Source organism: Natrix helvetica (genome assembly GCF_964273705.1).
Source record: "Natrix helvetica genome assembly, chromosome: 6".
Classification (NCBI taxonomy): Eukaryota; Metazoa; Chordata; class Lepidosauria; order Squamata; family Natricidae; genus Natrix; species Natrix helvetica.
This window is the reverse complement of record NC_138553.1, coordinates 35,104,389-35,130,623: the sequence shown is the minus strand read 5'-3', so window position 1 is coordinate 35,130,623 and position 26,235 is coordinate 35,104,389. Positions and strand designations below refer to the sequence as shown.

At 37.4% G+C, this 26,235-nt stretch overlaps 1 protein-coding gene across 1 annotated transcript; it reads left to right on the top strand.

Annotated features, from left to right (window-relative positions):
• Positions 1-592: 592 nt before the first annotated feature.
• On the top strand, positions 593-26,235 carry SLC17A8 (solute carrier family 17 member 8; the record flags this gene model as incomplete). Its single annotated transcript, XM_081958709.1, has 12 exons — positions 593-693; positions 6,487-6,736; positions 8,478-8,596; positions 9,381-9,495; positions 10,461-10,548; positions 14,728-14,814; positions 14,937-15,073; positions 16,604-16,753; positions 18,946-19,078; positions 19,629-19,739; positions 23,621-23,748; positions 25,900-26,235. 12 exons carry the CDS (start codon positions 593-595, stop codon positions 26,233-26,235), a joined length of 1,755 nt encoding a protein of 584 aa, XP_081814835.1.

The window sequence follows — 26,235 nt, the reverse complement described above, 5'->3', positions numbered from 1 at the left end:
TGTGTGTGTGTGTGTGTGTGTCTATCTGTCTATTTCTCTGTCTGTCTCTCTGTGCGTCAGGCAATATTGTTATTTGAGGTTCAGCAGGAAAATGGAGAACAAAATAGGAGCAAAAGCCATGGTTTGAAATTGGGAGAGACAATGCATAAATGTTTAATAAAGTTTGCTAGGGAGAAGCTCAAATGGCCAGAGAGACAGTATTGTGTTCGTTACTATAGCATCACTGAGCACATGTGTGAAGAAAGCCTAGAAAGAGGATGAGCAGCATGTTATAATGTGCTTTAGTCAGATGCATAAGCTTAACATCAGGTCCAGTATTACTTTCAGGTCTATTCCTTTGAAGACTGCAGAATAACAAGAGATGCAAACAAACCTCCTACAATTTACATGGAATTATTGACAGCCTTTGGGAGAATCTACTGATAATTTCGGTGTGGTTATTTCGTTTGGAAGATTAACATACCTGCCAGATTACTCTCTCGAGGAAGAAAGAAAAAAAGAACAGAACGGGGAAAAAGATTATTAGAATTGATAAAAAATTGATGATGACGACAAGTCTATTTTACATAAAAGGGTTTATCTAAGAAAGAAGATGCCTTTTGAAGTATTAAATTCATTGAAAGAGAGACTTTTAAAGCCTGGGAAGGAAGAGGTGAAGAATACTCTAAGTGACTCTCTGGGACACTTGCAAAGGTAACAGTTTCATGTACTGTTAACTTCTACAAAGATTATAGTAAAATTATGAAGTGAAATACGTAAGTGAAATATGTAGGAACAAATGAATAAAACAGGATATACAAGGATATATCTTAGCTAAAAGTAAGGACAATCACTTATTAGCTGTGTCCTACTAAATCAGGTGGGAGGGGAAACATTATTTTAGGCATCCTTAATGTTATTGATGAAATTATTTTTGTAGTTTTAAATTAGTACAGCTAAAATCATGAAATATTTTTAGCTACACTACTGTGAGTGTGAACAGCAATTGTGTTTCATCTTCATTGTGATTAAAGACTCTTAAATCCACAAATATGTGCTTATCTTTGTACTCTGTCAGAATTTGAATATGTGCTTTTTTACTTAATCATTCTAATATATTTTAAAGTATAAAGTTCATAATACATTTTAGAAAAGAACTGTGTTAAATTGTCATAGCAAAAGTTAGAAGTCTTGTATGTTAAAAAAGAATCTTTTATTACGTTCCTATGGAAACTAATTTTAATACAAACAGTAAACTTTTTACATGGAAAAAAATAATGCCTACAATGTCTAATTGGCATATTTTGTGTTATTCATTTTCTGAAAGCAGCATTGTCACTGATGTGCTGTCCTATACAAAACATTTTCTGTTCATTTTTCAATATTTTACAAAAGCATGAACAGGAGTAATGAATTATAGTTACAATGTAAAATACTATTATATATAATTGCCCTACAATCAAAACTGCTATCAAATGTCCTTAACCACAATTAAATATCTCTCAAGGAAAGAAGGCATTTCTGTATATAAACATCCATAGAATTAACTTACAGTACTAACTGCAGATACTTACTGCAGAAAAACAACTTGTCTGTGTGTTTTTTTTTTTTTTTTGTATTGTCCTGAATAATTATTTCGATCCATGCTTTCTTTCTTTATCAGGACCAAACTATTCATCTCCTTATTTTGTCTGTAATATACACATTCATGCATTCATTTGACTTGGCTATTTTCAAAAAGCTAAACAGTTTATGTGCGAGCTCTCCAGAAAAATAGCAGAATGAGAGTTTATATTGTGAAGTTATAACAATAACAATAACAACTTCTCCCAAAGGAAAGCAATGGCAAACCATTTCTGCAATGTGGTCAAGAAAACTACATGGATGTATTGTGGAGTCACAAAGAGGCAAAGCAGGTTTAATGAGGGAGACATTTTAAAATTTAAATTTGAGCACTAAGCATAAATGTTTTTCTATTTTTCCTGGGCAAATTATTTTTAATTCATGGAAATTTAAAAGCCACCTTCATATTAGCCCAATGCTGATATTTCTTCATATTTTTTCCAAAGTTTTAGGTTGCTGCTATTGTTAATATTAACCGTCTCGGAGTGTGTTATTTATTGTCTCATTTAAATGAAGATATATCTACAAATGTCAACAAATAATTTCAGTTGTGCATAGATTAGACCCAAGGCTTTTGGCATTCTTGTAAAAGTAGGAAGTATTTTTATCACAGAATTATTTTCTAAATTCTATTTCAATTCTGTTCAGGAAACATATGAATTATTGTCCATATATATATCCATTTGCAATTTACATTGAATCCTGGTGGGTTGTTACAATGTTGATACTGTAATGCCAAACAGCTTGCCAAAATCTTCAACTTGCTTCTTTTTCTTTAAACTCTTTTGCTTATGGATGTAAAAATAGAAATATGATAAGATAGATTCTCCAACTTGCTGCCCCTCCACAAAACCCCCCACACATGAAGCATTGCTCTATGAGACCATCTAGAATAATTTAACACAAAGACCACCTTTCCATAAAATATTTAGTAAACTCTGTAATGAGTGACGAACTACCAGACATGCAATATTTTAAAACCATGCATCTAATATTTATTTAATATTATTTACAAAAAAACAATATTATTTGTTGAAGCACTATATTGCTGGAATGGTTTAGAATTATTATGATTAAATGAAATAAATGATACTGCCCAATATTGATGAGAAATTAATAAAGATGTAGCTGTCTTTTTAAATTAAAAATATTCAAATATTTTTTAGAACTGTGGGAGTTTTATAAGTAAAATGTCCTTTTGAGTCTCCTTCCAATAACTTGACTTCAACTCTGTGTATGGAAACCTAAATTACTAAAATTACCTTTGGGACTATATTGAAACAGATTAGTTTTATTGCTAGAATTAAAACTGTTGATCTCTGATAATTTCAAATAATGAACAATATCTTTAATTGAGGTTCTTCCGTGAGTGAGGCATAGGACGGGTGCATCCCCACAAGAAAGGGCTCTGAAATTAGACATATAGAACATTTCTTTTTTGAATATGGACTAGATTGCAAGCTGCCTGGGTTGGAGCTCTGATTTCTATGCTTCTGTTAAATAATGTGACAGGTATGTTAAGAAGAAATCTCTATATCACAATAGGAAACAATCAACAGAATCTGTCAGAGTAATAGAGTCAATACTGTATGTCATCCCAGCCAGATATTGAGAGTCCTTCTGAACCCTTGGAAACTTAATTTTGTCTCCTAAACCTGATTTTAAAAAGAAGAAGAAGAAGAAAGGCATTTATTTAAAAAAGAAAAACAATTGATTGCAAAATATTCACTATCACCTAAAATTTTCTAGTGAACCATTTGACAGCAAACATTTCTAAAAGAAGACTCCTTTCACATTTCAAACTGAATGAGACAAAGTAGAGTTTTGGTTAAAAGAAATCATTTTAAATTAAGCAAAATTAAGTTTTTCAGCCTTTCTGCTATATAAATTAGGAAACTAGCAATGTCCTTTCTCATGGGTTTTTTTTTCAGAATGATTCTGTTTATCTGAAGTATATCCTATAATTGGAGTTTTTCAACATTTTCTTGTATTGTTCTTATCGATCTATCCTTTTACCTTATCCACATCACTCTTTCTTCCTGATGGATTAGGAATTAAACCTTTGAAGCCAGTTCCCATTCCCATCCAAAGTTTCTTCTGAACAGTTTGGATTAATATGGGTAGTAAAAATAGTATATTGTTTATTGAACTTTTAAAACATTGAGTGAAAGAGCAATGTTATAATACACACACACACACACACACACACACACACAGAGTGGGATTTACTTATTTTGTTCTGTCCCTTCACCTCTGTCCCTTCCTGCTTTTTCTTTTGAACTGAACCTATCATAAAGGACACATTGAACTTAAACATTGACTGGCAGACAACAGTAGCAAAGATATCCAGTAGGGCAATTAGGACTGGAAATTCTGGCCTCTAAAGCTGAGAGGTTCCTTGTGTGATGATGAATAAATTTGCAGATGGAACCAAGTTAGCAGGAATAGCCAAAACTCCAGAAGATAGGCTCAAGATCTGGAAGGATCTCAAAAGACTTGAACACTGGGCCCTATCAAACCAAATTAAATTCAATGGTGAGAAAAGTAAGGTTCTACGTTTAAGCATGAACAACGAAATGTAGTTATAGAATAGCTAGTTCCTGGCTCAGTAGCAGTAACTGTGAGAGTGATCTAGGACAATCCTAGTGGACAGTGACTTAAATATGAGCCAGCAGTGTGCTGCTGTTGCCAAAAAAATTGACACAGTCCTAGGCTGCATAACAGAGAGATAGAATCAAAGTCATGTGAGTACCAATTGATAATGCCTTGGTAAGACCATACTTGGAATATTACATCCAGTTTTGGTCGCTATGATATAAAAAAGATGTCGAAACTAGAAAGAGTGCAGACAAAGATTATTAGGGGATTGGAAGCTAAAACATATGAAGAACAGTAGCAGGAATTGAATATGTCTAGTCTAATGAAGAGAAGGACTAGGGGATAACATGATAATAATGTTCCAATAATTAAGGGGCTGCTACAAAGAAGAGGATAGAATTTAATCAACCAACCTAGAAATAAGGGGAAATTTCCTGACAGAACAATTAATCAGTGGAATTCTTACGTTTTGGATGCTCCATCACTGGAGGCTTTTAAGAAGTGATTGGGCAACTACTTGTATGAAATGGTATAAGGTCTCCTGCTTAAGGAGGTGGTTGGACTAGGAAGACCTCCAAGGTTCTTTCCAACTCCGTTATTCTGTTATTTCATTTATGATGCTATGTGGATTTACATTAAATGCCCAGGCATATAACATTGTGCTTGGAAGGATAACCATTCATTCTCTTATAGCAATTCCTTGGATGTAAAGCAGATAAAAACATTTATTATTTTAAGAATTACTGCTGGTGATGATATTTCATTTTATTTTACTATAAATATACGTAATATGAGTAAAAGTGAAAAAGATATAATGATGAATATATTTTACTCTCCTGGAATAAACAGAAAACAGCACATAAATATACATGTTATGAGAGGTTTTTGTCCATTAGTGGTAAAAAAACTTTAAAGGAATACACTCTTCCTTTCCCTAAAATGGAAAATCTCTGTATGAAACATGCACCACAATCTGTTCTTGAAAACCTACACAAGTTTCTGGTACAAAGTGAAATGAAAAAAAACTAACAAATGTGTATTGCGATATCACAGTGCAAACACCAGTTGTACTTGTGTCCTTACTTGTGTCCTTAGTCATGGCCTTGCACAGTGATAGCACAACTCACATTTCATCATTTGCCCTTCTTGCTCTCCCCTGAGTTTGACTCTGAAACTTCTTATGGCGTTGCGTTCCTTATTTATTTATTTCGAAAATTTATTTGGCCACCCATATTAAATACATAACTCTAAGCACCTAGGAAACCAGCTCACAAGAAAAACAATATGATTTTTTTTATAAACAAAGCAGAAAATATAGTTAAACATAATCCAATACAAAAATCAAGGTACCACATAAGATGCTCAGAATACAGAAACACATTTATAGTATTATTTTACCAAAACATATCTTCTAATTTGAACTATTGTCACTAGTGTAATTCTTAATGGCATGTAGGAAACACAGTTCTTTCTAGAATTTTTAACTATTTAAGAACTGTCAGGTTTTCTGACAATGTAGCATATTTTCAGGTTAAAAAAAATAGCCAAATCTGATTAGCTTAATGAGAGTTGCAGAGAATACAATCCTTATCAAAGTTATATGTAAGTTCCTAAGATCCAAAGATCAAACATACTTCCAAATAATAGACTTGCTAATGAGATCTATATTGCCTTTTATTCTATAAGTTCCTTAAGGCACCTCTACATAAATTTCTACAAAGGAATGGCAAGCAATGTATTCTGTTCGGGAATCTTATTCTCCATGCTCTATTATACAAGCCTTCAATTTAAAATGGAGGTGGAAAGCTTCAAGCTATTACTGAACAAAAAAGCTTAGAAGAGTCTATGATTTTTTGTAGTTCAGCAACAGTTGGGTGGGGGAACAATAAATGTTTTCAGGAATATCACATTATAACACATTTTTAAACAAATTAAGTACACTTAGGACTCACTTGCTAACATTGCAGGTTTTATTCTGTGACTGTCTGATTGATGGTTTGATAAACTAGATTTGCAGTTGCATCATCTGAAATTCTACTGTCACTATATTAGATTTCCAGAATATTCTATGGATCATCCAGAGATAATGAATTACAGTCTCAGTAATTTTGGGTATCAGATTGCAAATGGGTACTCTATAAACCCTCTGGCTCCTTCTTTCTTTCCATGCTATTTAAACATAATTTATTAGGAACAGTTAATTTAGTTATTTTAAGTGCATATCAGTAACTTCTGAGAGTATATTTTTGTCTGAACACACCTTGCCTCTGTTTTACATGGCTTTAGAAAAATAGATGGAACCAACTGTGAAAGAGATGCCATAGAGCTGAATGAAGAAGGAAGACCTGTGCAAGCAACAACCAAACCGCCTTTATTTGATTGCTATTGCTGTGGATTACCTAAGCGCTATATTATTGCTATGATGAGTGGTCTGGGATTTTGCATTTCTTTTGGAATTAGATGCAATCTTGGTGTTGCTATTGTGGAAATGGTTAATAACAACACCGTCTACATCAATGGAAAACCAGAGACTGAGGTAGGTAGAAGAATATATTATTTTAACACAGAAAAATGATGCCTTATAATACTCTAGAAATCAGATTTAAAAGTTTATTTTCTTTATTTTATTTTTATTTTTTCCCCAATAGACACTGGCATTAGCAGCTATTCAGATAGTGGAAGATTCTAAAGGTCTTTGTAATTGATATAGAACAGAATGTTCTAGATCAGTTCTCCAAAGTCTCAGACAGAAATTTTGGCTCACGAGATATATATTGTACTAAGTTTATTTCTCTTACTAGAAAGTGTTTTCTACTTGTGCTGTAGAGAAATATGGTGATATTGAAGCTTGTCTGTGTGCATGTGTGTGAGCGTTTGTGCCTCCCAGTCAGTATTGACTTCTGACAGCTGCCTGAAGTTTTCTTGGCAAAGTTTTTCAGAAGTGGTCTGCTATTGCCTTCTTCCTAGGGCTGAGAGAGAGTGGCTGCCCCAATAGCTATTGTGCCTAAAATGGGACTAGATGGGACTCATTGTCTCCTAGGTTCTAGCCTAATCCCTTCACCACTATACCAAACTGGCTTTCTATTAAAAGTTTAGTTGCATTTATGAAATATTATGTTTTAAGTACCATAGTGATTCTTCATTAGATGTACACCCTGTTTTTCCTCCAAGGAACTCAAGGTGGCATATGTATTTCTCCTCCTATGCCAATACTCAGGTTTTATAACATCAGGCTGACAGATAGTAAATAGTCCTAGATGGGACAAAGAGCATCGTAAAGCACTTACTGCACAGTAAAAGTGGAAATTTTAAACCAAAAGCAATATCTTTGAATTAAAGAATTCTTGAGGCCAAATTAAAAGCTCCTAATCCTATTATGCCTTCTCTGGAAACTAAAACTATTAGTTCAGCCACCAAACATTTAGAAGTCCAAGAGGTCATCATTCTCTGGGAAAAGATACTGGGAGACAAGGAAAATGAAAGAAAGTAACACCCTGGAAAGAAATTATATTCATGGAATAACAGCCTTTCTGTTCTTTCAAAACCCCATTGTATTGACATATCACCTTACAGTTTCACTGTCTTCACTAGGTGCATGATGTGTTATATCCAGTAAAATACCTGGATATATTCCAATGTACATAAATCTATAAAGAGGGACTGTAACCCCATCTCCTTTTTAGACTTGTTTTGCCTAAGCAAGTTCTGTCAATAAACCAATTATAACATGTAATGGTCTCCAGTTGAAAGGTGCCCTTAAAATATTCTACAGATTACAATCTGAATGAAAATACATTAACAAAAATGCACTAAATCAAGGACAACTGTAGCATAACTGGGGAAGATACGTGTAATGAGAGCAAAGGCATTATTCAGCTGCAATAACAATGCCTCAGATATTTTTCTTTCTTGTTTTTGAAATACGATTGTGGGCAGTAAGTATATCAGCAAAGGCTTTCAAACACTCAGATGTAAAATAAAATTTGTGTAGTCCATCAATTTGAGAACATGCTAGCTGATTAATTAACTAATTAATTAAACAATTTTATTTAATACTCTAAACATATAATGTATAATTTAAGTACAGTTTAATTAATAAAAAAGAACTGAGAAAATTTTCCCCTTCCATCAAATAAGTTTGTTTTTACAGCTTTTAGAGGATTAAAAATAAAAATATTGCTTAATGATAACCGCAATATTTGGATTTTGCAGTAAAACATATTTTACAACATCAAGATGCTACAATGTGTTACTATTTAATATTGTTTTATTTGTAGAAAGCGCAATTCAGCTGGGATCCAGAAATAGTAGGACTCATTCATGGGTCATTTTTTTGGGGCTATATTGTTACGCAAATTCCAGGAGGCTTCATTGCAAATAAACTAGCAGCTAACAGGTAATATACTCATATAATATAATGCAATACAGAATTTAGAAAAACACATGATGTAATAAATATGCATAAAAATAGTGTTACTTTTCTCAAATGCAACATTTTTAACTATGTATAATCATTTGTGTATTTAAATGACTACCTTCTACTATTGGTATCTTATGATTATATTACTTTGTTGTTTGTATGCACATTACGAGCTTATATACCAAATTCCTTCTGTGTCCAATCACACTTGGCCAATAAAGAATATTCTATTCTGTTCTGTTCTGTTCTGTTCTAGACTAGTTTAGTCTAATCTAGTCTAGTCTATTCATGTCAATAGTTAATATTAAAATGTATTTAATATAATGAGGCACAAAAATAGTTCATTGCTGTGAAACTACAACTATTACTGATAGATACTGCTATTAATTAAAGCTTGTCAGATTATCTTTGTGTTCTGAAATAAAAATAATGATGTTGATTTCAGAAGAACTAAGTACAGAAAAGTATGAACTAAAAAGTTTTTAATATTGGACATTTTGAGAGTAACATTTATAAAAATATTCACAATACAAAGAACTATAAATATCATGCATTTTAGTCTGTGCTCAGCTAAATTGCTCAGCTTATATTAGTTGACTATGTGCAATTCTAGAATATAAAGTCTTCAATGAAAGTTTAGTTGATCTCTAGATAATTTGAACTTTTGTTTAGGCAAGCTTATCTCAGTTCAATATATAGTATCATGGCATTATGGCAATATGAAATTATAGGGGGAAATTATATTTCTCCTTTTTTTTAGGGTATTTGGAGCAGCAATTTTCCTAACTTCAACTCTAAACATGTTCATTCCTTCAGCTGCCAGAGTACATTATGGGTGTGTTATGTTTGTAAGAATTTTGCAAGGCCTTGTGGAGGTAAGTACCAATGTAGAAGTTTATTTGCACCAGTTATTCAGTTTTCATTAATTGAATGTAAGCAACACAAAAAATTAAAAAAATGTTTGTATCATTCTAGAAGTAATTTTTTTGCAACTACTGTATGTTAAAAATGAATCTTGTAGTTACCTCAAACTTGCAAGTGTGTACTGCAGTGGTGAAATCTACATTATTTTGCCACTGGTTTGGGGGATGTCATGTGACTGGGTGGGCGTGGCCAACTTTTTTTCACTTTTAAAGCATTTTTTTCCTGCCGGTTCAGGCGAAATTGGAAAAAATGCTTTAAAAAGTGAAGAAAAAGGTGCCGACAATCACACGAATCAACTGTGAGCAAAATTACGCACGCACCGAACTGACAGCAATGCCGGCAGCAACCCACCCCTGGTACACACATTGTGATGTCACACACACAGAAGGGGAAGCTCATTCGCAACAACACAATAATGGTTTCATCATTTTGACTAAAGCATCTGAGCTGGTTGGAGCCTTTGGAAATACTGTATGCTATAATTGTAAAATTGCAAAAAAAAACAAAATGAATTGAAATTTAATTTTCAGTCATGTGAACTCCGAAAAGTGAGAAGTGCAATTTCAACTAATAATTTCATCTTCAACTAATAACAAGTAGGTTCCTATTGAAGAAAACACACATTTGAAGTCAATCCCTTAGTGCAGGGGTGTCCAAACTTGGGAACTTTAAGACTTGTGGACTTCAACTCCCAGAATTCCCCAGCCAGCCTGGCTGGGGAATTCTGGGAGTTGAAGTCCACAAGTCTTAAAGTTCCCAAGTTTGGACACCCCTGCCTTAGTGTTAAGTGAGATGACTTTCTTTTGCAGATGATTCCTGTCTAAAACAATAAGTTCAGTTACTTGCATGTAATAAAAATGTGAGCACAAATGAAAAATTTTAATGTAAACATTTAATGCTGTGCAAAATTTGCTAGGGGGTGACTTATCCAGCATGCCATGGGATGTGGAGTAAATGGGCTCCTCCACTGGAAAGAAGCAGGCTGGCAACTATTTCATTTTGTGGTATGTTGATTTTTCTTCTTTTGTTTTGAGAAAATGCCAGCACGATGGGTTTAATGAAAAATACTATGCTGATTATAAAACAATAGGTATTCACTTATTTTTCATTTGAGGATTTAGTTGCCAAAAAACTTTCTTAATATCTGAATTTCTTAATAGCTGAAGGACATATATTTTTGCTATTAGTGTCTGGTGTAAAATTGTTGTTTATCTTATGATACATTTGTGCATATATGGTTTCTACTTTCTCTATGGCTGTGATGACAAACCTAAGGCACACATGCCAGAGGTGGCACGCAGAGCCCTCTCTGCTGGCACGCGTCCCTTTGCCCCAGGTCAGATCTCTGTGGCGTTTCTTTCATGAGCTTCTATTTCCCTGCAAATAACGAAATGGAAGCTCACGAAAGAAAAAGATCTTACCTCTTGCTGTGCTGCCGGTGTTGGGATGCCCTGCCTCCTGCCGGCCAGCTGGTATTCAGGTCTGTGTTGTGCAGGCGTGCATGCGCATGCGCGTATGTCTGTACATGTGCACATTTGCACGCACGTATACACCTTTCAGTTTGGGCATGGGTGCGCTGTTTGGGCACTCGGTATCTAAAAGGTTCGCCATCACTTCTTTATGGCAATTTTAATTAGAATTTTTTTTCCTTTTAATGCTACGATTTTTGGTTCTTAGTAACCCAGTTACTAATATCAACCAAATAGTGACTTTGCTTATACCGCTTATTTACTTGTAATGCATATTCAACTCAATTTTTGAAGTTCAGAAATATGAATGCAATGCAATGCAATGCAATGCAATGCAATGCAATGCAATGCAATGCAATGCAATGCAATGCAATGCAATGCAATGCAATGCAATGCAATAGAATAGAATAGAATAGAATAGAATAGAATAGAATAGAATAGAATACTTTATTTGGATTAGACATACAAGGAATTTGTCTTCTGTTCAGAAGCTCTCAGTGAACATGCAAAGCAACAGAGTAATAACGATCATAATAATAATAGAAATAAGAGTGTGTAGTAAAGAAGATAAGGATAATAGTAATGCCATAGCTATACAACAGGGGTAAATATATATAGATATTAGACAGTACTGTGAGATGTAGGTGTTCAGTAGTGTGATGGCACGAGGGGAAAACTGTCCCTGTGTCTAGTTGTTTTAGCATGCAATGCCCTATAGTGGCATCTCAAGGAGATGAGTTGAAACAGTTTATGTCCAGAATTTGAGGGGTCTGTAGATGTTTTCTCAGCCCTTCTTCTGTCCCGCACAATATACATATTTTCTATAGAAGGCAAGCTAATTGCAGTTGTTTTTTCTGCAGTCCTAACTATCTGTTGGAATCTGTGCTGTCACCTGTTTAGTTGGCGTACCAGATCAGAGAGTTAAAGAAGTACAAATGACAGACTCAATAATTCCTCTCTAAAACTGAATCACTAGCCCCTGGGGCAGTCTGAACTTCCTGAGTTGATGCAGGAAGAATGTTCTTTGTTGTGCTTTTTTAATTATGGTTCTAATGTTGGATATCCATTTCAAATCCTGGGAGATTATGGAACTTGAAGACTCTATTGCTAATACTATAATAAGAGGTGGTAGAAAAGGAAGATTCCTCCTAAAATCCACTCTCACCTCTACAGTTTTAAGCATGTGTCAGGCCTGCAACCATTTTTAATTTTGGGTCTTTGGCCTGCCATACTTTCTATTATTCTGCTATGCATTTTCTATTGTGGGAGGGGGGATTGTAAGGAGTCACATACTATGTAGTCACAACAAAAAAAGAAAGCCAAGATCATCTTTTGTCTCTGCACCTGACCGAAATTGGATGGGTGGAACTGCCAGCATGCTAGCGGGATATTGAACCATGTAATGGACTTGAAGGTATGGGGGCAAGATCTTGAACTTTCAACTGGGTGGGGAAAACCGGGAAGCTTTTCAATTCAGGTTTTCCCAGATGTGCCAATATGGCTCTCTTAAGAAATTGGAACTTTGAGCAATACTTTGCCTTGGATTCTGATTTACTTTTGGATGCTATTTGGAACCCTGACAGAATGTTCCAGGTTGTTCCAGCTGCATCACAGGGCCAGTTGTAACTGCAGGGCTCAATTCACACTACCAAATGCTAAGCTAATGTAGTTGGCTAGTTCACGATTCTATGAGTTGTGAGAATATCCTAATAAATAATCAAACTTAATTCCAACTTCTATAGCCATCCTATAACTTATTGATATCATTAATTCATTCCTCTTCTGAGTTTAGGCTGCCTTTTCTAAACAAATATTTATTATTCTTTAAAAGTTTTGATTTATTTCCGGACAAGTTGAATGTTGATCAAAGTCAGTAAAATTACCTAAAAACCATTAAGCAATTTATTATATTTGATTCAAATAGTGTTTTAAAAAAAATGTTGGGAAATCTTGTCTAAGGTACAATTTGGATAAATATTTTGAACTTGTTTGCTAATGAATTATTCCAAGAAGAGTTCCGATGTTTTCAAGATGCCCAATAGTTCACACATAAGTTAACTGTCTATTAAATAATATAAACTAATTTCAAATGAGGAAAAAAGAACACCTGAGTCTATGCATCTTCCAGAATAATTAGTTAGCAACACTGGTAAATGCCAAAATAGAATTTCATGGCTTGTCTTTATGAGCTCTCAATAGGATCCAAATGCCATTTATTTTTTTTAACCATTTACTAGTAGCATATTTTCCTATAAATCCTCACAAAATACTACTTACAGCAGTAATGCCCTGAATTCGTTCGTGTTATAATATTGTAGAAAAGGCATTCTCAGTTTTCAGGACCAAAAGGCACACTTAAAATTTTTGGAGTAATATATAAACACTTCTCATAATGGAAGACATAAAAGGCATGGCCAGTATTTTTATACGTATGTGTGTCTGTGTGCATGTGTATACATACAGATTTACCAGAAAACAAACTATTGCGATTCCTCCACTGAACCCCTTCTAGAATTTCAGGTAGAGTTTTACCACATCTACACCCTTTTGTCCTTTTTCTGAGCAAATGTGTATCTTTCCAAATAAAGCATTCACCCAATAAAGTCTCCTTTGAGCAATGATGATTCCAGAAACATGACTATGAAATTTTGTTTTATTAATAAGACTTATAAATGATCTCACTCCAGAAGTACAAGGAAAAACAGCATGGAAAACAATAAAACCAGATAGAATGAGAAACAATATTGGCACAGATCTTCCTCAGACTACTTAAATCACCAAAGAGCGCTTGGAAAAACCAAGTTTTAATTATTCTCTGGCAGGCCCTAAGAATTGGGGCGGGGGGGGGGTGCGCAAAGGGCAATCCTTGCATCAGGGAAAAGATCATTCAAAGAAAGGGAATAGCCTCCCAAAATGTCTGCCTCAATTTCCTCCTGTTGAACCTCATAGTAGGAGGGAATCTTCCACATAATAGGGAATAGGTTCTTTATTCACCCATTACCCAATCTGAACAGCCAGTGTTTAGTTCAAGTACCAGGTGTTATCTAAGATTCCCTGGTTCTATACTATTCACAACAATATGAAATGAGGTTGTTCTGGTTTTCTTCTCAGGCTGTTGTTGTTGTTTTTGTTCTTATTGTTATTATTTCACAGACTAACAACAATCCTGAGAATTCTAGGACTAGAAGTTATATTTGTTTTTTGTATATGGACAGATTCATTTGCCTATAGTATACTGTGTGCTTTTATCTTGTTTTACTATACTGTGAGTTGTCCAGGGGTGCTTTGGTACGTAAATTGAATAAAGTGAAGAAACAAACAATGAGGATAGATTTTTTTTTAAAAAATCTGAGGCCGTGTTAGATGAATGTTGGGAGACATTGGTTGTAGTATTTCAAAGTGCATTCTCAGTTATCTATATTTCAGCAACACTAACAACTGCAGTAACAAGTGTGTTCCATAATATAAGAATCCATGAATCGAACAGTTGTCTACAAAGTTTTCATCTTTATTTCTGCAAATTAGGGTGTATTCTTTTATTTATTAAATTTATAAGCAACCCATCTCACTATTGAAGCAATTCTGGGCTTATAAATCTTTAGTTAGCAATGTGGTATTTTTCCAAACAGGACATTTATTTTAGTGATGTAATGGGTTAGGTATGTTGGAATACAACTGTTGACTCATATATACTGTATGTGGCTTTTGTTGCAGGTTCCTATGCTGGGGCAGTCGTTGCCATGCCACTTGCAGGTGTATTGGTGCAATATATAGGATGGCCATCTGTCTTCTATATATATGGTACGTTGCCCAGTGAAGAAAAAATATCAGATAAAGCAATACATTTTGAAATAATGTTGAAATATTTTTTTAAAGAAACTTTTAACTGGTTGTAAAAATCCTGTTTCATTCTACATTTAAAGGAATGTTTGGGATAACCTGGTATATGTTCTGGCTACTGCAAGCATATGAGAGCCCAGCTGTTCATCCAACAATAAGCACTGAGGAAAGAATTTACATAGAAACTAGCATAGGCGGAGCCAACTTAATCAATACCAGTGTAAGTTACTTGTAGCTTTCATAGTTTTTCCCTCTCTTGGAAATGATTTATTGACCAAAATTACTGTAGAAACCATTAATTAAGAAATGTCTATGGAGATTTTCCACCATCCAGGTCATGGTTGTCCCAAAGGTGCTTTTTCAAGAGGCAACTGGGCTCTCTGGTTTTTCCTTGGAGATGTTTCACTTCTCATCCAAGATGCTTGAAGAGCTGAAGAAGCTTCTTGCATGAGAAGCAAAACATCTTCAAAGAAGAACCAGAAAGTCCACTTGCCTCTCGAAAAGGCACCTTTGGGACGTAGATTAACTACAAATCTGTATTTTGTCAGACAATTACTATAACTAAATGTTTGTGAAGGTTCTAACACAAGAAAATATGAACTTCTGTGTTTGTTGTCTCTGAAGATTCTCAGTCATCCTGGTCATGCTTGTCCCCTTTTTTCAAGAGGCAACTGGACTTTCTTGTTATTCTTGGAAGATGTTTCGCTCTGAACTGAAGAAGCTTCTTGGATGAGAAGTGAAACATCTTCCAAGAATAACAAGAAAGTCCAGTTGCCTCTTGTTCTGTGCTTGTTGATTTAATATCCTATTTTATGCTTTGACCCTGAACCTTTTGTTAGACATTTCAGATTTTGCCTGATGTGATTTTTAGATTCAGCAACAGAAATTGTCTTAATATGTAATTGCAAAGGGAGAGAGAAAGAGATGTAGATCCAGTTTCCAGTCTTCCATGTCTCATCTCGGGCTTTTGAAATCATAATATGATGATTTCAAATATGGTGTTTTGGCTGCCAGAGTGCTGCAGGCCGAAATGGGGAATGGGAGGGGAGCTGTTTTGACTGCCAAGGCACCGTGGCCCAGATTTAAGCAGATTTAACCTTGAGTTTGACACCCCTGGTATAAATGAAACAGGTTGGGAAACAATGCTTCTTGTCTTGTTTCTAAGCTTGTAATATAAAGACTTTTTAAAATGTTCTCCGGCACCTTGTATAAGCAGAAGGTTTGGATGACGTTTGCATTTTAGCATTAAATTCAGATTATTTTTAAGGATTAAATCTGAATTCCATAAATATGCATAGAGCTGTACTATAAATCAGTCCTTAAAGGGTATATACTTCTATCATTTTCTTCTCCACCAATTGTGACTTCATGGACTACTGAAGTTTCAGGTGCCCTTCAGCTAATAGTGGAATTAGAGTTGCATCTCTGAGCCAAAGTCTAAAGTCAGCCAGCCTGCTGGTTTCAAAACTCTGCTTGAGGATAACAACAAAGGGATCGTGCATGGAGTCCCAGGATGGTAATGACATTCTGAACACTGTGGGATTGACGCTATTTGCTGCAGAATCTTGTCCTTTTCATTATGTAGATAACAAAAGGAGAGGTTACTTATTCATGCTTGTTTTTCAAATATTGTTTTCTACAATGAAAATGCTTTCCTCCAAAATATGCACATGAATGACAAATTGAATGCTAAATTGATGCCTAACATTACCCTGCCATCATTCTAAAGCTTTGGAATTCTTTCTTCTAGAGATTCAGCACCCCTTGGAAGCAGTTTTTCACTTCGATGCCAGTTTATGCAATTGTTGTGGCAAACTTTTGCAGAAGCTGGACTTTCTACTTGCTGCTCATAAGTCAGCCTGCTTATTTTGAAGAAGTCTTTGGATTTGCAATAAGTAAGGTAAAAAATACAAACCAAAGGAATTTCTCTAAAGGCCTGATGGTAAATTGCTGATTGTTCTCAATGATTTTTGTTTGCTTATACCTAATAAATTGGCATGTTTGAATCTTCTCTTAATATAGCTCACTGTTAGTCAGTGCCAGCTGGTTAACCTACAAATAACATAATAAAAATCAAGGACTGTTTGACGGGAGAGAAAAGAGCTAACCTGTATATTAATAATGCTGTGATACAAATAATTTTTTGTTATCCAATGACTTGTACATTCCACAACAATACTTTAGAAGCCATCTTTGGAGGCAGTCCTTAAATTCTTTAGATGTTTGTTATCAACATACAGTATTAAAGGGACATGGTGACTCAGTGGCTAAGAGTTTTCTGAGCTTGTAAATCAGAAAGGTCAGCAGTTTGGTGGTTCGAATCCCTAGCGCCGCATAATGGAGTGAGCTCTCATTACTTGTCCCAGCTTCTGCCAACCTAGCAGCTCAAAAGCATGTAAAAATGCAAGTAGAAAAATAGGGACCACCTTTGGTGGGAAGCTAACAGCGTTCCGTGTGCCTTTGGTGTTTAGTCATGCTGGCCACATGACTAAAGTCGTGACCCCTAGAGTTGGGAACGACTAGCACATATGTGTGAGGGAAACCTTTACCTTACCAACATATTGCATATTGTATATGTATACACACACTGTGTATTTTTAATTGAACTGGTTGGTGTTTGAGTACTGGTATCTCAAACTGCAGGCCTGTATAATATTTGACATTAGTTTTTATCTATAGCAAATGTTCAGATAAACCTGTTAATTGTGTTGAAAAACTAAGATCTACTTTGTTGGTGAAAAACCATATCTGAGACAGAGGAGGGCATTGCAGCTAGTTAGGATTTCTGAGCTACACTCCTTTGCCTGCTGTTTCCATTGAGCAGCCTTTATTATTATTTTTTAACAATCACTTTGACAATTCCTTTTATGGTAGATGTCACCATAAATTGTAGTGGCTGATGACAAATGGAAATTTGTCAGCTCAATTCTCTAGTGTAAAATATACTAAATGGATGGGAAGTAACAGTCTCAAGCTCAACCCCTCCAAGACGGAGTGGCTGTGGTTACCGGTGCCCTGGTTCAACCAGTGGGTTCCATCACTGGCCATCGGGGGCGAACAGCTGGCCCCCGTGGAGCGGGCATGCAATTTGGGCGTCCTCCTGGATGCCCGGCTGTCAATGGATGACCATGTGATGGCCGTGGCAAGGGGGGGGCGTTCCACCAGGTTCGCCTGGTGCGCCAATTCGTCCCCTATTGGACCGGAACGCCCTTCACACAGTCACCCATGTGCTAGTGACGTCCCGACTGGACTATTGTAATGCTCTCTACATGGGGCTTCCCTTGAGATGCACTCGAAGGCTGCAGTTGGTCCAGAATGCGGCCGCGCGGGCAATTATGGGAGGTACTAGGTACTCTCATGTAACACCTCTCCTGCACGGGCTGCACTGGCTACCTGTGGCTTTTCGGGTGCGTTTCAAGGTGTTGACTATCATCTTTAAAGCGCTCCATGGCACAGGACCTAGGTATTTGCGGGATCGCATCCTGCCACATACATCCCTGCGGCCGATTCGCTCTCACAGGGAGGGACTCCTCCGGATGCCGTCCACTAGGCAGTGCCAGCGGGCGATGCCCAGGAGTAGGGCCTTCTCTGTGATGGGCCCGACCCTCTGGAATGACCTCCCCCCCGATATTAGAATAACCACCGATCTCCGCTCCTTCCGCAAGAAACTTAAGACCCACCTGTTCAACTTAGCTGGCCTGGCCTAACCGTAGTTTTAATCCTTCTAGCCTGTATTTTAAATTTTTAGGGGTAGGTTTTTAGGTTGTTTTAATTTTTATCATACTGTACAGCCTAGTATTTAATTTGATTTTAGGGGTATCTAAGAGTATTTAATTTTGTATACTGTTTTTTATTGTGTTGTCTGTACACCGCCCCGAGTCCCTTCGGGGAGAGGGGGCGGTCTATAAATTTAATTAATAATAATAATAATAATAATAATAATAATAATAATAATAATAATAATAATAAATAATTCACCTATGCTAAGGAATGATGGGCTCCTCAAATATTCATTTAATTAACTTCTTACACTGAGAGAAAAAACATATTTCTTTTGGTCACATGATTTCCATTATATATATTTACTTCCAGGTTGGCCTTTTGTCTGCAGTGCCGCATATGGTAATGACTGTTATTGTACCCATTGGAGGCCAACTAGCTGACTTTTTGCGCAGCAGGCAAATTTTAACAACTACTGCTGTCAGAAAAATCATGAACTGTGGAGGTATGCTTAGATCTTATATGTGATTTATATGTTACTACCTAAGCATCAGGCTGATTTGCTGATTTTAAAAATCAATGCAAAATCTCAAGCATTTTGTATATTGTACATTGAAAGGGAGGATTGAATTATCAAAATATATGGGGACAGAGGGACAGCTTTTTTTTTTGCTAAAAGTTTCATTCCTTCTGAAATAATATGTTGGGGCTGCAGGAAGGGAGGGAGGGAGGGAAGGAAGGAAGGAAATATTGTGACTTTTATGTTGGTTTAATCTTACAAAATCTAAGCAGTTCATAAATATCAAACAATGTATGCAAGAATGACAATGCCCATGAATACCTACATGTGCACACTTGCACACAGAGAGAGAGAGAGATGATGTTTTTATAAATAGCAGAGAAAACTAAAAACCAATTTGTATGTGATTAGGGTCTGGAGCTAATTTTAAAGAAAAAAATAAAAACAACATCTAAAATAAATAAATTGTTTTAATACTTCTTGAAGCGGTGTATTTTGAAGAATTAATAAACTTCTCCATACATTTTCATTGCAGGTTTTGGGATGGAAGCTACTTTACTTTTGGTGGTTGGATATTCTCACACGAGAGGTGTGGCTATTTCATTCTTGGTTTTAGCAGTAGGCTTTAGTGGATTTGCTATTTCAGGTAAAAAAAACTGTTGAACACATTGTAGAAATATTTTAGTATCAGTAGGATTATTATTGCAATTTATTGTTTCTATATCATCATCCCTAGGCTGCCCATCATCTTAGCTCTTGACTTTTAATTTTAATTAAAGGCTATTCTGACATTCTTAAATGGCTTTTTAAACTGATTAATTTGTAATGAAACTTTTACTTCATAAAAATTAAAAAGAAGCACAATTATGCTGTAGTAAATGATTGACTACTTAAATATTTGTTTTATTATTCATGTATTTAAAATATTCAAAATCAGTAATATAATTTCATCTTAACTGTTAAAACCTTTGAATTGTCTATGAAATATAGACCCCTTGCAGGGTAGGGCTGAAGAATTTGTTCAGTATCTGCAGGATAAAATCGCTCAGATCCGGACAGACTTGGACTCTGGGTAGATTCGGGCGAGCCAACGGGGATGAATCTTGAGGAGACAATCTGGGATGGGTTTGACCCTGTGACCCCCGAAGGCATGGACAGGATTATGGGGAGACTCAGTGCAGCCACTTGGGTGCTGGACCCGTGTCCCTCTTGGTTAGTTTCGGCTTCCCGGGAGGTGACATGAGGCTGGCTCCAGGCGATTACCAACGCTTCATTGAGAGAGGGGTTCTTTCCCACCACCTTGAAGGAGGCGGTGGTGAGGCCCCTCCTTAAGAAATCTTCCCTGGACCCAGCTTCTTTAGCCAACTATCGTCCGGTCTCCAACCTTCGCTTTGTAGCAAAGGTTGTCGAGAGTGTGGTAGCACGTCAGCTTCCCCAATACTTGGATGAAGCTGTCTACCTGGATCCGTTTCAGTCGGGTTTCAGGCCCAGGTACAGCACAGAGACAGCATTAATCGCATTGGTGGATGATTTTTGGCGGGCCCAGGACAGGGGCTGTTCCTCTGTCCTGGTCCTATTAGACCTCTCAGCGGCTTTCGATACCATCGACCATGGTATCCTACTGCGATGACTTGGGGGGTTGGGAGTGTGGGGCACCGTTTTACAGTGGTTCTCCTCCTACCTGTCGGATCGGTCGCAGTTTGTGTTGACTGGAGGGCAGAGATTTACCCCCAGGCGCGTCACTTGTGGGGTGCCCCAGGGGTCGGTTCTCTCACCCCTCCTGTTCAACATATACATGAAACCGCTGGGCGAGATCATCCATAGTTTTGGGGTACGGTATCATCAATATGCTGATGATACCCAACTTTTCATCTCTACCCCAAACCACCCAAACGATGCCCTCGATGTGATGTCCCGATGCCTGGAGGCTGTGCAGATCTGAATGAGGAGGAACAGGCTCAAGCTCAATCCCTCCAAGACTGAGTCGCTGTGGTTTCCGTCATCCCGATTTGTACATCTTGTCCCATCTTTGATGATGGGGGAGAAATTTTAGCCCCCTCAGAGAAGGCTCGCAATCTGGGAGTCCTCCTGGATACGCGGCTTAGTTTAGAAGAACACTGTGACCAGGGGGGCCTTTTACCAAGTTCGCCTGGTATGTCAGTTGTGCCCCTTCCTGGATCGGGATGCTCTGTGCACAGTCACTCATGCCCTCGTCCTTTCTGGCCTGGACTACTGCAATGCTCTCTACATGGGGCTGCCCTTAAAGAGCACCCAGAGGCTTCAGCTGGTCCAGAATGCGGCCGCACGGGTTGTCATGGGGGTACCTAGGTGCTCCCATGTTACACCCCCTTTAGGCGGCCTGCACTGGTTGCCGGTTGTTTTCCGGGTGTGATTCAAGGTATTAATTATGACCTTTAAAGCACTCCATGGCTTAGGCCCAGGGTACCTGCGAGACCACCTACTGCCACCAGTAGCCTCTCACCATCCAGTACGATCTCACAGAGTTGGCCTCCTCAGGGTGCCGTCGGCCAGACAGTGTCGGCTGGTGACCCCCAGGGGGAGAGCCTTCTCTGTGGGAGCGCCTTCCCTCTGGAATGAGCTGCCCACGGAGCTTCCCATAATCCCTGACCTCCGGTCCTTCCGACGCGCCCTAAAAAGTTGGCTTTTCCAGCAAGCCGGCCTGGCCTGTTAATTTTAACTTATTTTAAATGTATTGTCTTTTAAATTCGGTTTGTTTTTTTGGATATGGATTTAATTTTTTTTTAACTTTTGGGATGTGTGTTTTTTAATGTTGTATGCCGCCCTGAGTCCTTTTGGAGAAGGGCGGCATATAAATCCAAACAAACAAACAAATATGAGAGGTTATGATATTTTCAGTGTCTTATTTTCAAAATAATATTTTTCTATGTCTTATTTATTATTTTCCGTCTTTGAGAAATCACAGCTATGCGCAGAATCCACACTTCAAAAAATAAACTGAAGGTTAGGGTTGATGTTATGATACAGGATATAGTCAAATAAAGGAGGGATAATGATAACAATGTATATACAGATATGGGTACAACATAAGGAAATGGGATGTAAATTGTAAACATTAATTTGGAAAGAAGGACTAGAAAATTTTGTTACTAAATATTATGGATGTTTAGCTAGAGTAGGGCATAAGGATTCAGTGTTATTGGAGGATTTTAGAAATGAAATGCCATCTTGGTATATTTTATGATGAAAGACGTTTAAACAATTATAGTCAAATGAAAATGGAGGTATGATGATGGTAACATGTATAAATATCTGAGTTAAAATACTTGAATTACTATGAATTATGTTTGTTGACTGTGGAAGAGATGCACGTAAGCCTTTTTTTAACCAACTGATACACTTTTTACAGTATGTAAAGAAGGATGTGTTCATGGACGTGCGGTCAGGGGAGGCAGGGGAGGCAGAGCCGCACCGCTCTCATCATGAAAATTAAAAAAAAGGGAAAAGGGAAAAGGCGCTGAGGAGCCTTCTGCACACGTGGTCAGGAATGGGAGTGCTCCGTGGTCCCCTTCATGTTGACTCAGGAGTCAGGAAGGAGGGGAATGGGACCACGTGTGCAGGAGGCTCCTCTAGCCTCAGCCTCCCTCCTGCGCACGTCCCATTCCCCGCCTTCCTAAGTCAACATGAAGGGGATCGCGGAGCGTGAGCTGCGGCCCCACGGAGCGCACTCCGCGGTCCCCTTCATGTTGACTCAGGAGTCAGGAAGGAGGAGAATTCCCCTCCTTCCTGGCTCCTGAGTCAACATGAAGGGGATCGCAGAGCGTGAGCCGCAGTCCCGCAGAGCGCGCTCCGTGGTCCCCTTCATGTTGACTTAGGAAGAAGGCGGGGAATGGGATGTGCGCAGGAGGGAGGCTGACGTGGTCCCATTCCCCTCCTTCCTGAGTCAACATGAAGGGGACCGCAGCTCACGCTGATGACGTCACCAGCCTCACCAGCCTTAAACCTCACCGCACGTCACTGGGTGTGTTGTGTTTGTTTTGAAAATTAAAAATTAAAAAAACACTTTTATAAAAAAATAAATAAACTGAGGCTTAGACCCAAATTAAAATATCTTTAATTAATTTTACATTGACATTAAATTAAATCTAATTAAGGCAATTAGCCAATGGTGGGGTGCTAACCGGTTTACTCCTGGATCGCTCATGCTTGTGCACGTGCTCACATGCGCAGAAGCATCCAGACAGGTGGGCAGAGCCTCCTACCACCACCACTACCAACTCGGCCAAACTGGGCCAAACCGGGAGCAACTCACCTCTGCAATTAGCCCTTATGTATTTAATCCCTTTTTTCTTATGCTTATTTGGTAACCATGTTTAAAATTCCCAGGGACTAAATCAAATTCCAGTGCACAGTGAAGTCTTGGGCACTTAGTTTGTACATTCATGATCAAGAAGGATCAGCATAAAATAAGCACTTACATTTTCAGCTGCTTGAATCTTTCTCGTGCTGACAGAATGCATCCTGTTGATATAATATTTTGTGTTACAGGATTTAATGTCAACCATTTGGATATTGCACCTCGGTATGCCAGCATTCTCATGGGCATCTCTAATGGAGTTGGGACATTGTCCGGAATGGTCTGCCCTCTCATTGTTGGTGCAATGACAAAACATAAGGTAATGATGTTTTTCCCTAAATGACTTCCAAATGCATGGCAATCAGTTATTGTTTTTAAACCATCATTAGTTTCAACAATTTCAAATCCTGATCATTTTGAAAAACATGGTAGGGATATGAGATTTTATTTCAGCAAGTAGAATTTTTACACTCTTTGAAAAGTTTTCAGAATTTCCAGCTGATTCAAAACGTGGCTACATTATTAATTAGCCCCAGAAAGTGACTCTTATGTTACAATAACTTTACTAATTACTAGTCTCCAGGATAGTGATAGCAAAAGCACTTAGACTTATATACCGCTTCGTAGTGCTTTACAACCCTCTCTAAGTTGTTTACAGAGTCAGCATATTGCTCCCTCCTCCCCCCTCCCAACAATCTGAGTATCATTTACCAACCTCGGAAGGATGGAAGGCTGAGTCAACCTCAGAATTGAACTCCTGGAGTGAGCACTGAGTTAGACTGCATTCTAACCACTGTGCCACCACGACTCTCTCTCAATTCAGAGTGCTGGTTATTAGCTCCAACATTTCTGTGTTTTGAAAAATTACCTTTTCCTGCCATCAAGACTTTGGTTTCTCCACTATCACAGTCATAGTTGATAGTAACAAAAGAAAGGGGCCTTTTATGCAGATGCTCCTAGATTCTGTCTGTCAAAGTAGCCCAGGCTGTCTTTTGGCATAAAAATAGTTTTATTTGGCTCCAGAGCAATCTTAATGATAAAATTTTGGGTTTGTCAAAAACAGATCATGCCAGACTAATCTTATTGCATTCTTTGACAAAGTGACAAAATTAGGGGACCAGAGGAATGCCGTCGATATAGTTTACTTGGACTTCAGTAAGGCATTTGATAAGGTAGACCATAACCTACTACTAGATAAAGTAGAAGAATGTGGGTTAGATAGCATCACCACCAGATGGATTCGTATCTGGCTGACCAACCATACTCAACGTGTAGTCCTCAATGGAACTGCATCTACATGGAGGGAAGTATGCAGTGGAGTACCACAAGGCTCTGTTTTAGGCCCAGTACTCTTCAACATCTTCATCAATGATTTGGATGAGGGAATAAATGGGGAACTCATCAAATTTGCAGATGACACTAAACTGGCAGGAATAGCCAACACTCCAGAAGATAGGCTTAAAATACAGAAGGATCTTGACAAACTTGAACATTGGGCACTATCTAATAAAATAAAATAAAATGGTGAAAAGGGTAAGGTTCTACATTTAGGCAAGAAAAACAAAATGCATAGGTACAGTATAGGTGGTACCTTGCTCAATAGTAGTAACTGTGAGAGGAATCTTGGAGTCCTAGTGGACAACCATTTAAATGTGAGCCAGCAGTGTGCAGCAGCTGCTAAAAAAGCCAACACAGTTCTAGGCTACATAAACAGAGGGATAGAATCAAGATCACGTGAAGTGTTAATACTACTTTATAATGCCTTGGTAAGGCCACACTTGGAATATTGCATTTAGTTTTGGTTGCTACGATGTAGAAAAGATGTGGAGACTCTAGAAAAGGTGTAGAGAAGAGCAATGAAGATGATTAGGGGACTGGAGACTAAAACATATGAAGAACAGTTGCAGGAACTGGGTATGTCTAGTTTAATGAAAAGAAGGACTAGGGGAGACATGATAGCAGTTTTCCAATATCTCAGGGGTTGCCACAAAGAAGAGGGAGTCAAACTATTCTCCAAGGCACCTGAGTGTAGAACAAGAAGCAATGGGTGGAAACTAATCAAGGAGAGAAGCAACTTAGAACTGAGGAGAAATTTCCTGACAGTTAGAACAATTAATCAGTGGAACAGTTTGCCTCCAGAAGTTGTGAATGCCCCAACACTGGAAGTCTTTAAGAAGATGTTGGATAGCCATTTGTCTGGAACAGTATAGAGTTTCCTGCCTAGGCAGGGGGTTGGACTAGAAGACCTCTAACTCTGCTATTGTATTATTGTAAAATCAATTTATTTTAAGGTGATGTTATTTATTGTGTTATTTGATAAGTTTTTAGTTCCTGAGTTTTAATATTTTAACTACAGCTTTGTTGTTTTCTTTATATATTTTAACTTTAATTTTTTTAAAATGTTATTTTTGGTGGAAAAATGGAATACAAATTTGAAGTACATGAAATATGTCCCATGTCATTTCTTTAGACTCGTGAAGAATGGCAAAATGTCTTTCTAATAGCTTCGTTAGTCCACTATAGTGGAGTGGTATTTTATGCTATCTTTGCTTCTGGTGAGAAGCAGGAATGGGCTGATCCAGAAAGTCTGAATGAAGAGAAATGTGGAATACTTGAACAAGATGAACTGGCTGAAGAAACTGAACTGAACAATGATGCTTTTGTTAACACAAAGAAAACATATGGCGCTACTATTCAGCATGACGAAGCACCAAGGAAATTGCAGAAGGAAAAGGGAGTGAGACACAATGTCGAAGAACAGACTGTTTATCAGTATGAAAATGGAAACTTTCAAGATTCATTGTAA